At 46.8% G+C, this 15,513-nt stretch overlaps 1 protein-coding gene across 1 annotated transcript in view; it reads left to right on the top strand.

Annotated features, from left to right (window-relative positions):
- IFT140 (intraflagellar transport 140) overlaps positions 1 to 15,513 on the top strand; it is a 253,776-nt gene that overhangs the window by 133,144 nt on the left and 105,119 nt on the right. Inside the window, 1 exon segment of the mRNA XM_077828863.1 lies at positions 2,945 to 3,098. Within this exon segment, the coding sequence (XP_077684989.1) occupies positions 2,945 to 3,098 (154 nt within the window).

Below are 15,513 nucleotides of genomic sequence, written 5' to 3'. Positions count from 1 at the left end.
CAGGTTCCCCCATTTGGTCCCATTAAGCTGTTTGAGTTTGGCTTCCGCCTCGTATGTGGTAATTTCTGCTTCCATATCCTTGTTCCTATTAGCCACCCTGCCACTGCCCTCAAGTTCCTCATTACCTTTATTAAAAACTGAGGCAAAGTATTCATGTAGGTGTTGGGTCATATCTAGATTATCTTTAATCTCCATCCCAACATCAGTGTTTAGCAGTCCCACTTCTTTCATTGCTTTCTTTTTATTTGTTATGTCTAAAGAACTTTTAACTATTGGTTTTAATTTCCTTTGCCAGGTCCAATTCTCTTGGCTTTTGGCAATTCTCACTTTTCCCCTGCGCTTTCTGACCACCAGGAGATAGCTTTCCTTGCTGATCTATCCCTTCTTCTTTGCCTTGTAGGCTTTTTATTAATAATCTGTTTGGAACACTTGTTCATCCAGTTTGGTCTGCAATTCTTCCCTACAAATGTTTCTCTTTGCTTGGGATACAGGCTTCAAATAGTTTCTGCAACGTTAACTTAAATCATTCCAAGCCTCCTCCACATTCAGATCCTTGAGTTCTTCAGGCCTGTCCATTTCCCTAACTAATTCCTTAATTGTTTGAAGTTTGCTCTTTTGAAATCAAGCACCCTAGTTGCAGACCTATTTTTGTTTATCCTTCCATTTAGTTTAAATTGAATTAACTTATGATCACTCAAATTAAGGTTCTGTATATCCAGTTCTTCTATGAGGTCCTCGCTACTTACCAATCTAAATCTAAAATGGCATCACCTCTTGTTGGTTCAGTGACTATTTGGTGAAGAAATCTGTTGGCTATCACATCCAGGAATATCTGGATCTTACATTTATTAGTAGCACTAGTCCTCCAATTTATATTGGGAAATTAAAGTCTCCCATAATCGCATAATTTCCAGTAGCTTTTATTTCATTAAAAATATTAGCGACCTCTCTTCATATTCAAATCGGGTCCTGGGGGTTTGTAGCACCCCCAAGCATTATTCCAGTGGAGCCTCTGTTACCATTTTTCCCATAGTGATTTTGACCTAAACTGATTTCATTTTATCCATTCCATCATTTCTAATTTCTTTAAGTCTTCCTCATCACTAATATACAATGCTACTCCACCACCTTTACCTTTATTTCTGTCTTTTCTGAACAGCACATATCCTTCAATATATGTATTCCAGTCATAACTACTTTCTACCATGTTTTCATTATCCCTATAATATCTGATTTCACTTACTGCACCAGTAGTTCTAGTTCCTCCATTTTGTTACCCAGGCCCCTTGCATTTGTGTACAGACGTCTTTCTTGTTTCTGCTTGGCTTCACCCAGATTCCTCGCCCATTTACGTACAGTCATTTTACCATCAGTATTACCTATTTGACTGTTACTGTCATTGGTATTGGCACTATCTTTCCTTCTGTCATCTGTTCTCCTACCCTCTGTTTTTCCTTTCTCCATTGCTGTATTCACTTTTACTTGATTTTCCTTCCTCTCAATATTAAAATCAGGTGTGGATATTACATGAGCATCTCCCAACTGTCTTAGCCGAATTCCTAGTTTAAAGCTCTTTTAATCAGTTGTGCAAACCTCCATCCTAGAAGTCTGTTGCCCTTCCTACATGGATGGATGCCCATCCTATGAGAACAGTCTTCTGTCTGTTAAAGCCTCCCAATAGTGGAATGTCCCAAAGCCCTCTTTATAGCACCATTAGTTGAGCCATCTGTTGATCATCATAATCTTGTCTTGTCTTTGCTCTCCTCCTCTAGGGACAGGTAGAATCCCTCTGAAGATCACCTGAGTGTCCATTTCTTTCAGCACCTTCCCCAGCCTGGCATAGTTTTCCTAGCTGTGTCTGAGCAAGAATCTAGCAGTATCATTTTTTTCCACAAGAAAGACAGTCAATGGATTCTTTCCTACTCCCATTAGGATCCTCTTCTGTCTTAGGACACATCCCATATCTTAGCTCCTGGCAGACAGCACACCCTTCTGTTCTCCAGATCAGCTCTGGTGACAGGCCTGTTGTTCTTAGTAGGGAGTCCCCAATTATGTAGACTTGCCTCTTCTTGTTGTTGGTATGATTGTCCGGCCTTCCCTCTTTTGTTCTTTCTGGCTGCAAGTCTTCTTGTTGTCTGTTCTCACTTGCAATCTTCTACAAGTTGTCCTCTATCCTCCGGCGTCTCTGAACTCTGGCTAGCTCTATTGTCTCTTCCCCTCTTCTTGTAGGATTAGCCTCTCTTCTCTTCTTCCTTGCTCTCCCATCTTCTGTTACTGCCTGCCTCTCCCCTTCATTTTCCAACTCAGCAAACCTGTTCCTCAGCTCTGTTTCTCCTTCACTAGCTGGTTTTTCCTCTGCCTTATTCTCGAAGTCACATGCTTCCACTGTCCACTTTCTTCATCCAGCAGTCTACCCTCACAGTTCCCTGGTCCAGCATGCATCTGCAATTCATGAAGTTTCCTTTCAGCCTCCTCTCTCTTTCTCTCCATCACCTGCTCAAATCTCCTTTGAAACTCTAGGTTTCTAGCTGCAACTCCAAACCTCAGATCTTCTTTTCCATCAGCTCTATCAGGTGGCACTTCATACAAACAAAGCACCTTTCCAGTACCCTCTCCAGAATAATGTACATCCCCACAACTTCCATATCCAGTCATATTCACTAACTCTTCCATTCATTGGGTCACTTCTATAGCTGCCCCTGTAGCTGCCATAGCCTTCCCTGCTAATCTACTGTGAAGAAGGAAAAAAGAACCCCCAAAACCAAACAAACAAAAACTGTCCTCCCACCCCCAAATCCCCCACTCGGACTCCTTTGTTTTCAGGTGTTTGTTGGCTCCTGTGCTGCTGGCTGGCTTGTGGGCTGCCTTTATAGGCCAGCTGAATTTTACCTTGCTGGTCTCTTCTACTGCTGGCTCTAACTCCTTCTCTTTTCCCCTGCCATAGGCCGATGAGAGTCTTGACTCTAAGATCTGTTTCTATGATGTTGAAATGGACACAGTCAAATTCTTTGATTTCAAGGCTGGACAAGGGGATGGTGGAGCCGTGCCTTCCTACTCTGGACAAAAGCCTGAAAAGTAAGAAAACTTCATTTTGGAAAGTTTGGCTTATGGCTTAAGATAGGAATCTAATTTACCAAAACAAGCCATTCCTTGATGCTGGAAGAACCCTGCACAAATTAGCGAGTTGCTCTGATTTAATTAAGTTTGTTTTTTAAACTGATTTTACTTAAATCGGGACAAAAACTGTGTGTAGATAAATCTTGTTGGGGCTTCCTTTCTCCACCTTTTAGTGGAACATTTTGTTGATGACCACATTTATCCCTGTTGCATATGTAGAAGAGAAAAATAATTACTGGTGAGGCCTCTGTTTTCTCTTTCCCTTTACACTGATACTTAGCATTTATGGTCATGCTTTGTTTTCAAAGCACTATGCGAACATTAATTAACCCTCAGAGGTATTGTGAATCTACCTAGGATTTTATATGGCCCTGATCTTGGTGGTATGTAAATGCCTGAGGTATGCAAGTAAGTGTTAGCTCCATTTTACAGATGGTGGAAGTGAAGCATAGAAAGTGATTGACTTGTCCAAGGCTGCGCAAAAAGTCATTGGCAAAGCCAAGATAAAAATGCGGGCATTCCTGGGTTACTGCGCTGTGCTCAATCCACTAGACCACAACACCTCTCTGTTTTTTAAAAAAATGCTGAGTTTAGTACTTGTGAAAATCGCTGATTTTGACACACCTCAAGCCTGAGTACTGAGTAAGCAGCTGCAGCAGTGCTGGCTCCCTCATTGTGTCTCAACTTCAACATAGAGGAACCACCTCTCTGGATCAGAGGGCAGATCTGTCTTCATGGCTTGTTCATTCATTGGTCTCTTTGCTCAGATCCCCAATGATGGTACACATTTTGTTTAGTTTTGTGCAAGAGGTACGGGCACTTTTCCATCAAGAACAGAACTCATTTTGCATAGGCCACCAAACGGCCATCAAATCAGACCTCTTGATTGCTACTGAGCTGGATTTGAACCCGTGACCTAAATGGCTAAGACACTACATGTATGTCTATAGTGCAGCTGAGAAGTGTAATTTCCAGTTTGCACAGACATACCTGCACTAGCTTTGTCTGAGCTAATATGCTAAAAATAGCAGTGAGGCCATGGCAGCTCATGTGAGTCACCTGAGTACATACCTAGGGCCTCTGATGGGTTTGTACTCAGGTGGCTAGTCTGAACCACTGCCCATGCCACCATAGCCACACTGCTATTTTTAGCACGCTAGCTCTGAATGAGCTGGCGCGTGTATGTCTATCTGAGTGGAGAATTATACCTCCCAGCTGCAGTGTGATGTATCCTTAGTATTTGCTGCTTGGCTAAGTGTTTATCTGCATTTGTGCTATCATTAGCTTTTAGCTATATAAATGTTTATTGTTCCTGGTATTCAAAAAAAAACAACAAAAAACAAAAAATACCACACATGCAGGACAGACTAAAAGTAGTGCAGTGTCAGATAGATAATGTGCTAATGAAACTTGCAATGCTGCTTAGGAGGCATTGAAAATTGTGATTTGTACAGTTGATGTTGAAATGCAGTGGATTTTATATTTGATGAGTGAGTGCAAATAAAGGAGTCTGTTTAACTCCTTGCTTCTGACAGGATTATTCAATATAAACATGGAATAACCAGTCCGTTGTCTAATTCAGTCTCCAGCCTGCCCTGGTTTAGTGGGTGCTTTTCACCGCCTCACTGCCCAGTCCTGTTGGCCCTGTACTTCCTTGTCTTCTGGCTAGCTTAATCCACTTGGCCTGCATGTGCACAAGGAGCAAGTAAAAAGAAAGTGAGACTGATGAAATATGACGATAAGTCTCTGTATTAATTGCATATTTCAGTCAGTATCTCAAAATGTTATTTGTGTGCTTGACTTCTAAGATGGTGATGTTTAGACTGAGAGTGTGATTCCCAGTGCAGGGAGACATACTCGTGCTAGCTGTGATGGAGCTAATGGGGTAAAAATAGAATGTGGCCGTGGCAGCGCAGCCAGTGGATGGGCTAGCAGTCCTGAGTACATGCCTTTGGCTTTGGACAGGTACATGCTCTGGGAGGCCAGCCCCTTCTGTTGGTCGCACTGCCGTGACTACAGTCTGTTTTTTGTGTTGCTAGATCAATTAGGCTAGTGCAAGTATGTCTCTTTGAGGTGGAACTCACACCCGCAGCTTGAAGTGTAGACATACCTGACAAAGGTGGTCAGACCATTTCAACATCCTCCCCTAAAGATGAAACACCGTTGTGAAGCCATTGATTAAAACCCAATGTGGATCTAACTGCCCAAACAATGAAGCAGTCATTGTAAGAACATTCTCTTGAACAGGCCCTGGTGGATTCTCCTTCAGACTGGGAAAAACAGGCCTGATCTACATTTAAAAGTTAAGTCTATATAGTTACATTGGTCAGGGGTATGAGAAAACAAACCCTGATCCACATAACTGTATGCCAAGCTAGCCTCCAACATAGATTCAGCTATGTTGACGGACGAATGCTTCTGGTGACCTAGCTACCATCACTCAGGGAGGTGGCATTCCTACACCGATGGAAAAACCCCTTCCATTGGTGTAGGCTGTGTGTACTACAGGATTATGCCAGCATAGCTAGATAGCTATGCTGCTGTAGTACTTGTAATGTAGACGTGACTACAGTCTCTTATTTTGTTTCTGAATATGAGTGCCCTCAAAAAGGTTTAATATGCTTTAATTAATGCACTTAATTCCCTTTAATTACACATCTTAAATTAATTCAATTTAACTTTGCATGTTAAACCCTCGGCCTTGTCTGCACACACAAATAGTTAAAGTGGTACAACCCCCCCACCCCTACCATCTCTTAGAGAGGTGAATTAACTACTTGGATAGAAAAGACCCTTTCGTTGATGGAGGAAGCTTCTACGCTACAGTGGCACAGTTGCACCAATGTAGCTATGCCTCTATAGTGGCTGTAGTGTAGACATGCCCTTAGACACCTTTATACCCATATTACTGTGTCCACACTTGGGATTGGACCAGATAACTATTTCAGTAAAAAAAACCCCAAACACACAGTTAGCCAAAAAATTCACATTGATACAAAAACTGTGTGTGGAGCAGGTCTCAGGCACCAGGAGGCTTCACATCTGAGGCCTGAAACAAAGGAGCAAACACAGGCAGGGGCGGTGAGTTATATACACTCATGTGCCTGGGCTCCAGCAATATTCAGGGCCCGGGGGCCTGGCTCCACCAATGTTTGGGGCCGGGTCTCTCCCCGGGCCCCGCCTGCCGCCTTCCCGCACCTCCCCCGAATGTCCCCTGGCCCCCACTTGCAACCCCCGCTCACCTCCCCTGGTCCCCGCATCAACTGCTGCTGCAGGGTCCTAATGCCCCCCATTCACTAATGGCAGGGCAGGCTGCCCTTACCCTGCCCTTTTACCCTAGCCCTGAGCCTCTCCAATCCCCCAAACCCCTCAGCCCCAGACAGAGCCCTCATCCCCCCGCACCCTAATCCTCTGTCCCAGCCTTGAGCCCCTCCCACACCCCAAACCCCTCATCCCCAGCCCCAGCCAGAGCCCTCATCCCCCTGCACCCTAATCCTCTACCCCAGCCCTGAGCCCCCTCCCACACCCCAAACCTCTCATCCTCAGCCCCACAGCCCTCACCCCTGCACCTCCTCCTATCCCCAAACTCCTTCCCAGAGCCTGCATCCCCTCCCCCTTCCCACACACCCTCTCCTGACCCCAAACTCCCTCCCAGAGCCTGCACCCCCTCCCTCTGCACCCCCTCCAAGCCCAAACTCCCTCCCAGAGCGTGCACCCCTCACCCCCTCCTACACCCCCACCCCCAGCCCAGAGCCTCCATCCAAATGCCATCCCAGAGCCTGCACCCCTCACCCCTTCCTGCACCCCCCATCCCCTGCCCCAGCCCAGAGCCTACACCCAACACCCAAACTCCATCCCAGAGTCTGCACCCCAGACCCCCTCCCGCACCCAAATTCCCTCCCAGAGCCTGCATCCTGCACCCTAATCCCCAGCCCAGGGCCTGCACCCCAGACCTCCTCCCCCCACCCAAACTCCCTCCCAGAGCCTTAGGCAGGTGGGGGACGGAGTTTGTGGGGGTGCGGGTTCTGGCCACCACCAAAATGTCTACAAACCTGCCACCTCTGAACACAGGTGCCAGACCTGCAGGGTGTTCAGTGATTGGTATAATCTGGGTGATGTACTCAGGTATGGTCTAAGAATGGAAGAACTGTGAGATTCCACCCAAAGGCAGGTAAGGCAAAAGGCTGATCACTGAGTTGAGTGCGCACTGCAAGTGAAGATGTTGTTCTAATGCAGATAGGCATACCCATGCCAGCTTTAATCTAGTTAGCCTGAATAGCAATACTAGTAAAGACATGGTTGTATGAGCAAGCTGCCTGCGTGCTACTGGAGGCCCTGGGCACACACTTGGGTTCTGTGTCTGCACTGCAGCCTGTGCAACCATATCTTTACTCTATTGTTACCCATACTAGCTTCAATTACACCTTCATTTGCTGTGTAGACATACCTTCAGAGAAAGCAGGCAGACGAACAGGCAGCTAGCCTCGTAACTGTGACAGACACTGAGGTTAGTCACTGCAGTGGGAGTCCTTGGTTCTTTTCCTGAACACAGCTCCCTCCGTGCTGACTTTGTTTGCAAAAAGTTAATCATCATTACCCATCTCCAAGAAGAGGAGATACCAGAGGGAAGATGAGAAGTCAGTCAAACCAAGTCTCTTCCCTTCACTGTTAGATTTTACTCCTGGCAGAACTCTGTGCCAAAAAATTCAAATTCTGCACCAAAAAATGCAAAAATTCTGCATATTTTATTTGTCAAAATAATCCAATCAGTTTCACTTATTTTGGTAATTTATTAAAACTACCTTTCAGAAAAAATAATCACAATAACTTCAGCATTTCCTAAACACATGAAAGTTAAGTTACAAATACTTGGTAACTAAGATTCTGCGTTTCAGTTAGAATCCTGGATTTTCATTTAAATTACATTACTTTTATTTTTGTGTACTGTAAAGTAGAATGTCGCTTTAAAGGGCTCAGACTTTCACACTAGAAAGTCCTACAGTTTTGCTAATAATTGTCCTGCATTTTTTTAAAATGGATAAGTAAAATAGATCCTGAGCTGTAATCTAACCCCATTGTGCCTCTCTGGCACAGGGAAAAAGTGAGAAAGCATGTAGACCTTCCTAGCTGAGGATTTTGTCACTGTCATTTACAATAAGGCTTCTTTACACCACTCAGGCAAGGTAAAGAAGTCTTAATTGACCAAGAATGGGAACAATTAACTAACAATGGAAACATTAGCAGCCTCCCTGTATAGTTGTTACATTTCTTCTCTGCCTCAGGGACAGAGCCGGCTTCACACAGCCCTACATCTCTAAGCTCAGGATGCAACAGTAAGTCTCTCTCATTCATTCGCAGGCAGGTGCCCAGCCCCACCCCCTTAACATCTCTCCGTGGACACACACACACACACACACATGCCCAGCCTCTTTCCTCCCCCCTGCTGTGATCTGCTCTCTGCTGTTGGCTGCTCCAAGCAGACCAGGGATGAAAGTAAGTCGAGTGACTTACCTTACGCTGGGGCCAGCTCTGGCCCCTGGAAGGGGCTGGGCCTAGGGCAGAAGGGGTGGGGCTGAGAGGGTCAGAGCCAGCCCCAGCCCACCCTGTAAGGTACGTGCTCCCTCCCCTCCCACCAGGGTAGCAGTAGCAGTCTGGGGCTCCGGCAGCTATTTAAAGGGCCCGGGGCTCCCCTGCTTCTACTGCCCCGGTCCTTTAAATAGCACCCGGAGCCCTGGAGTAGTGGCAGCGGGGCTCTGGCGGCTATTTAAAGGGCTGGGGTGGTAGAAGCAGAAGAGCCCCAGGCCCTTTAAATAGCCACCGGAGCCCTGCAGCCGCTACCCCAGGGCTCCAGCAGTGGGGCTCTGGAGGCAGTGTAAAGGGCCTGGGGCTCCAGCCACTGCTGGGAGCCCCAGGCCCTTTAAATTGCCCCCTAGGGAAGCCGGGCTGCCCCAGTACGGTGCATTGACTCTTGCCGGTACACCGTACTGGGGCGTACCAGCTTACTTTTACCTCTGAAGCAGATACACCCGGGCTGCTGTGGGAGGGGCGTGTGTTCCCCACAGATTTCTTTTACTCCCCCATTTTTCTGCGGGGGAGCCAAGGAATCTGAAGAAGCCATCAGGAAGAGGACTCTGAAGCCTCATTAGTGTCACTCACCCTCTTCGAACAAAGAGGAAGAGGCACTGGGCCCTTCGAGCCAGTCGCTCTAAGCCAAGCACGGAGGAGCTCCTCTGGTACTGCCGACTGGTGCTTGGCCCCAGGGCTAGTGGTCTCCCCCATGGCGGTTCTGGAACCCATGGGGGTTTCCGTGGGCACCTGGGACTCTCGTCCAGTGCTCTGTGTCAGGCGCATCAGACAGGTGATCGGTGACTGTCTCCTGTCCTCCCCTGGCATCGGACGCAGGGTCAGAGCGCAGTGCTCAGGAGCCTTCTACCAGGGTGGAGACTAAGGAAGAGGTGGAAGTGGCACCCACTCTTCCCCCCGGCCCCTGCCTCATCATCATCATTGTTTGATGAGGCAGTGGCAGAACCATCCCAGTCAGTGCTTCAGGATGATGCTAAGGCACATCAGGAGCTGCTAAAGAGGGTGGCAGCAAGCCTGGTCTTACAGGTGGAGGAGTTAGCAGAACCCTCCGATGGCCTGTTCGACATCCTGGCCATGGTAGCCCCATCCAAGGTATCCCTGCTATGGGATCAGAATATTTGTACATTCACCCTGCACCAAACTCCCTCATGGTATCTGTGGTCAATGAGAGAGATAGACAGGGGCAACCCAGCCTGACTCCCAGAAATAAAGACGGCAAGAGGCTTGACTTGTTGGGAGGAAGGTTTATTCAAGTGCCAGCCTCCAGCTCAGAGTGGCTAAACACCAGGCCCTCCTTGGCAGATATGATTTTAATGTTTGGCAGTCTATTGCCAAATTCATGGACGCACTGCCCGAGGACTCCAGGACAGAGTTCCTGGCTATCTTCAAGGAGGCAAAAATAGTGGCGAGAGCCTCCCTCTAGCATTCGTGGGTTTGTTGGGTGATGAGGAGGTTTTCTTTAGCCACAGCTGCTCTAGCGTTCATGGGTTTGTTGGGTGGTGAGGAGGTTTTCTTTAGCGACAGCCACAGCTGTGGCTAAAGAAAACCTCCTCACCACCCAACAAACCCACAAACTGTGGCTAAGGAAAACCTCTTCACCACCCAACAAACCCACAAACTGTGGCTAAAGAAAACCTCCTCCCCACCCAACAAACCCACGAACGCTAGAGGGAGGCTCTTGCCACCATTTTTTCCTCCTCGAAGATAGCCAGGAACTCTGTCCTGGAGTCTCAAGTCTCCCCCTGAGTCTCAGCATGTACTGTAGGACATTCTGAGTTCTTGGAGTTCGTCCTTCCCACATCTCCCAGACTAGGTCAAGGATTCCCCGAGGCCGTCTCCCATATAGGAGCTTGAATGAGGATTGTGGGACTTCCCAAATGGCAAACAAGAGGTGGAGGGCATCTGGGATAAACCTTTTCAGCATCTGCTTCAGGGTTCTGTTAACGTGTTCAACCAGGCTGTCATAAATATAAAGGGAAGGGTAAACCTCTTTAAAATCCCTCCTGGCCAGAGGAAAACTCCTCTCACCTGTAAAGAGTTAAGAAGCTAAAGGTAACCTCACTGGCACCTGACCAAAATGACCAATGAGGAGACAAGATACTTTCAAAAGCTGGGAGGAGGGAGAGAAACAAAGGGTCTCTGTCTGTCTATATGCTGCTTTTGTCGGGGATAGAACAGGAATGGAGTCTCAGAACTTTTAGTAAGTAATCTAGCTAGGTATGCGTTAGATTATGATTTCTTTAAATGGCTGAGAAAAGAATTGTGCTGAATATAATAACTATTTCTGTCTGTGTATCTTTTTTGTAACTTAAGGTTTTGCCTAGAGGGATTCTCTATGTTTTGAATCTAATTACCCTGTAAGGTATCTACCATCCTGATTTTACAGAGGGGATTTCTTTACTTCTATTTACTCCTATTTCTATTAAAAGTCTTCTTGTAAGAAAACTGAATGCTTTTTCATTGTTCTCAGATCCAAGGGTTTGGGTCCGTGGTCACCTATGCAAATTGGTGAGGCTTTTTATCCAACATTTCCCAGGAAAGGGGGGGTGCAAGTGTTGGGAGGATTGTTCATTGTTCTTAAGTTCCAAGGGTCTGGGTCTGTAGTCACCTAGGCAAATTGGTGAGGCTTTTTACCAAACCTTGTCCAGGAAGTGGGGTGCAAGGTTTTGGGAAGTATTTGGGGTGGAAAGACGTTTCCAAACAGCTCTTCCCCAGTAACCAGTATTTGTTTGGTGGTGGTAGCGGCCAATCCAAGGACAAAGGGTGGAATATTTTGTACCTTGGGGAAGTTTTGACCTAAGCTGGTAAAGATAAGCTTAGGAGGTTTTCATGCAGGTCCCCATATAGAATCATAGAATCATAGAATATCAGGGTTGGAAGGGACCTCAGGAGGTCATCTAGTCCAACCCCCTGCTCAAAAGCAGGACCCATCCCCAATTAAATCATCCCAGCCAGGGCTTTGTCAAGCCTGACCTTAAAAACTTCTAAGGAAGGAGATTCCACCACCTCCCTAGGCAACGCATTCCAGTGTTTCACCACCCTCCTAGTGAAAAAGTTTTTCCTAATATCCAACCTAAACCTCCCCCACTGCAACTTGAGACCATTACTCCTTGTCCTGTCCTCTTCCACCACTGAGAATAGTCTAGAACCATCCTCTCTGGAACTACCTCTCAGGTAGTTGAAAGCAGCTATCAAATCCCCCCTCATTCTTCTCTTCCGCAGACTAAACAATCCCAGTTCCCTCAGCCTCTCCTCATAAGTCATGTGTTCCAGACCCCTAATCATTTTTGTTGCCCTTCGCTGGACTCTCTCCAATTTATCCAAATCCTTCTTGTAGTGTGGGGCCCAAAACTGGACACAGTACTCCAGATGAGGCCTCACCAATGTCGAATAGAGGGGGACGATCACGTCCCTCGATCTGCTTGCTATGCCCCTACTTATACAGGCCAAAATGCCATTGGCCTTCTTGGCAACAAGGGCACACCGCTGACTCATATCCAGCTTCTCGTCCACTGTCACCCCTAGGTCCTTTTCCGCAGAACTGCTGCCTAGCCATTCGGTCCCTAGTCTGTAACTGTGCATTGGGTTCTTCCGTCCTAAGTGCAGGACCCTGCACTTATCCTTATTGAACCTCATCAGATTTCTTTTGGCCCAATCCTCCAATTTGTCTAGGTCCCTCTGTATCCTATCCCTGCCCTCCAGCGTATCTACCACTCCTCCCAGTTTAGTATCATCCGCAAATTTGCTGAGAGTGCAATCCACACCATCCTTCAGATCATTTATGAAGATATTGAACAAAACCGGCCCCAGGACCGACCCCTGGGGCACTCCACTTGACACCGGCTGCCAACTAGACATGGAGCCATTGATCACTACACGTTGAGCCCGACAATCTAGCCAACTTTCTACCCACCTTATAGTGCATTCATCCAGCCCATACTTCTTTAACTTGCTGACAAGAATACTGTGGGAGACCGTGTCAAAAGCTTTGCTAAAGTCAAGATACAATACATCCACTGCTTTCCCTTCATCCACAGAACCAATAATCTCATCATAGAAGGCGATTAGATTAGTCAGGCATGACCTTCCCTTGGTGAATCCATGCTGACTGTTCCTGATCACTTTTCTCTCATGTAAGTGCTTCAGGATTGATTCTTTGAGGACCTGCTCCATGATTTTTCCAGGGACTGAGGTGAGGCTGACCGGCCTGTAGTTCCCAGGATCCTCCTTCTTCCCTTTTTTAAAGATTGGCACTACATTAGCCTTTTTCCAGTCATCTGGGACTTCCCCGTTCGCCACGAGTTTTCAAAGATAATGGCCAATGGCTCTGCAATCACAGCCGCCGGTTCCTTTAGCACTCTCGGATGCAACTCGTCCGGCCCCATGGACTTGTGCACGTCCAGCTTTTCTCAATAGTCCCTAACCACCTCTTTCTCCACAGAGGGCTGGCCATCTATTCCCCATGTTGTGATGCCCAGCACAGCAGTCTGGGAGCTGACCTTGTTCGTGAAGACAGAGGCAAAAAAAGCATTGAGCATATTAGCTTTTTCCACATCCTCTGTCACTAGGTTGCCTCCCTCATTCATTAAGGGGCCCACACTTTCCTTGGCTTTCTTCTTGTTGCCAACATACCTGAAGAAACCCTTCTTGTTACTCTTAACATCTCTCACTAGCTGCAGCTCCAGGTGCGATTTTGCACTCCTAATTTCATTCCTACATGCCCGAGCAATATTTTTATACTCTTCCCTGGTCATATGTCCAACCTTCCACTTCTTGTAAGCTTCTTTTTTATGCTTAAGATCCGCTAGGCAAGCTGGTCGCCAAGCTGGTCGCCTGCCATATTTATTATTCTTTCGACACATCGGGATGGTTTGTCCCTGTAACCTCAACAGGGATTCCTTGAAATACAGCCAGCTCTCCTGGACTCCTTTCCCCTTCATGTTAGTGTACAGTGTCACATCTGTACCCTAGCGTTCAGAGTGGGGGAGGAACCTTGACACAGGCCATCTGTTTCCGGATGATAAATGGAGGTACAGAGGCTCTTTAGTCTCAAAAGCTCACAGACCTGTTTCATCAAGCGGATTGTGAAATTGGTGCCTTGGTCAGTCAGAATTTCCTTGGGAACTCCTACTTGAGCAAAGACTTTCAAAAGTTCCGTGGCAATAGTCTTTGCATTTGTCAGGGTTCCCTCCCCACCCTAAACTCTGGGGTACAGATGTGGGGACCCGCATGAAAGACCCCCTAAGCGTATATTCTACCAGTTTACGTTAAAAACTTCCCCAAGGCACAAATTCCTTTCCTTGTCCTTGGATGGTATTGCTGCCACCACCAAGTGATTTAAACAAAAATTCAGGGACATATCACTTGGAATCCCTATTCCCCCAAAATATCCCCCCAAGTCCCTTCACCCCCTTTTCTGGGGAGGCTTGAGAATAATATACCAACTAATTGCCTTTAATGTAAATATAGACCAGACCCTTTATCTTTAGGACACTAAAATCAATCAGGTTCTTAAAAGAAGAACTTTATTATAAAGAAAAAAGTAAAAGAATCACACCTGCAAAATCAGGATGGAAGGTAACTTTACAAGGTAATAAAAAGATTTAAAACACAGTTCTCCCCTCTGGACTCAGCTTCACAGTTACAAAAACAGGAATAAAACTACCTCTTAGCATAGGGAAAATTCACAAGCTAAAACAAAAAATAATCTAATGCATTTCCTTGCCTTACTTACAATGTTTGTAACCTTAGATGGATTATTTCAGGTATGTTTTCAGGAGATGTTGTATCTGCCTGGTCTCTCTCTCCGTCCGAAGAGAGCACAAACAAAACCTCCCCTACGTCGGCCCAGATCTGAAAGTATCTTCTTTCCTTATTGGTCCTTTTGGTCAGTTGCCAACCAGATTATTTGAGCTTCTTAACCCCTTACAGGTAAAGATTCAGTGCAGCTGCCCAGGAGAGATTTTATGCTACCCTTATCTGTATGTTTATGACAGCATTGGTGTTACGGAGTGGGATTGCCTCCAGATAATGAGTCGCATAATCAACTATCACCAATAGGTGTTTGTATCCAGTGGCACTCTTTTCCAGGGGGCCGACAAGGTCTATCCCAGTTCATTCAAAGGGGACACTGATGACAGGGAGAGGGATGAGGAGGGCTTTCATCCACCTTTTGGCCTGACTTGATGGCATTCCGGGCAGGAGTCACAGAAGTTTAACTTCTTGATGTACGCCAGGCCAGGAGAAGTGGTCTAAGTCCGTGCTAGAGTTTTCTCCTGTCCAAGGTGGTCTGCGGAGGGGATGGCATGGGCCAATCGCATGACTTCTCGCCAATGTGGCCGAGGGACAAGGAGTTGTGAACGGATTTCCTCTGTCCAGTGGTCCTTTTTCCAGCAGATATAATCGTTCCTTTTGGAGTTCAAAGTGGAGGTACTGCGCATCCCAGTGGGGATCTACGACCTCAACATTAATCACTGGGAGTTGTTCATAAACATGGGTCAAAGTCTCACCCTCCCTTTGGTCCTTCACAAAATCCGTCTCTCGGATCAGTAGCTCCCTTTCCAGGAGTGGAGTTGGTAACGTCTCCTGATTGGGTGGATCTTCCGGCAGCACTTCGTCTTGGTGGGAAACCCCCTCCCTGGGGTCCTGCTCCTCATCTACTCCAGCCAGGGTCATGGACTGGGGTTCTCTGCCTGCCCTGGTTCCTTCAGATGCTTCATCCGGGCTCCCGGGAACAGGTCTACATCCCCTCAATGGGTCTGAAAAGTGTTCCCAGTACCGACCCAAGATAACAGGGTAGGCTAGGGTTGGGGC

This window comes from Eretmochelys imbricata, chromosome 10 (genome assembly GCF_965152235.1).
Source record: "Eretmochelys imbricata isolate rEreImb1 chromosome 10, rEreImb1.hap1, whole genome shotgun sequence".
NCBI lineage: Eukaryota > Metazoa > Chordata > Testudines > Cheloniidae > Eretmochelys > Eretmochelys imbricata.
The sequence above is the reverse complement of the archived record's forward strand: the minus strand, read 5'-3'. Positions and strand labels throughout refer to the sequence as shown.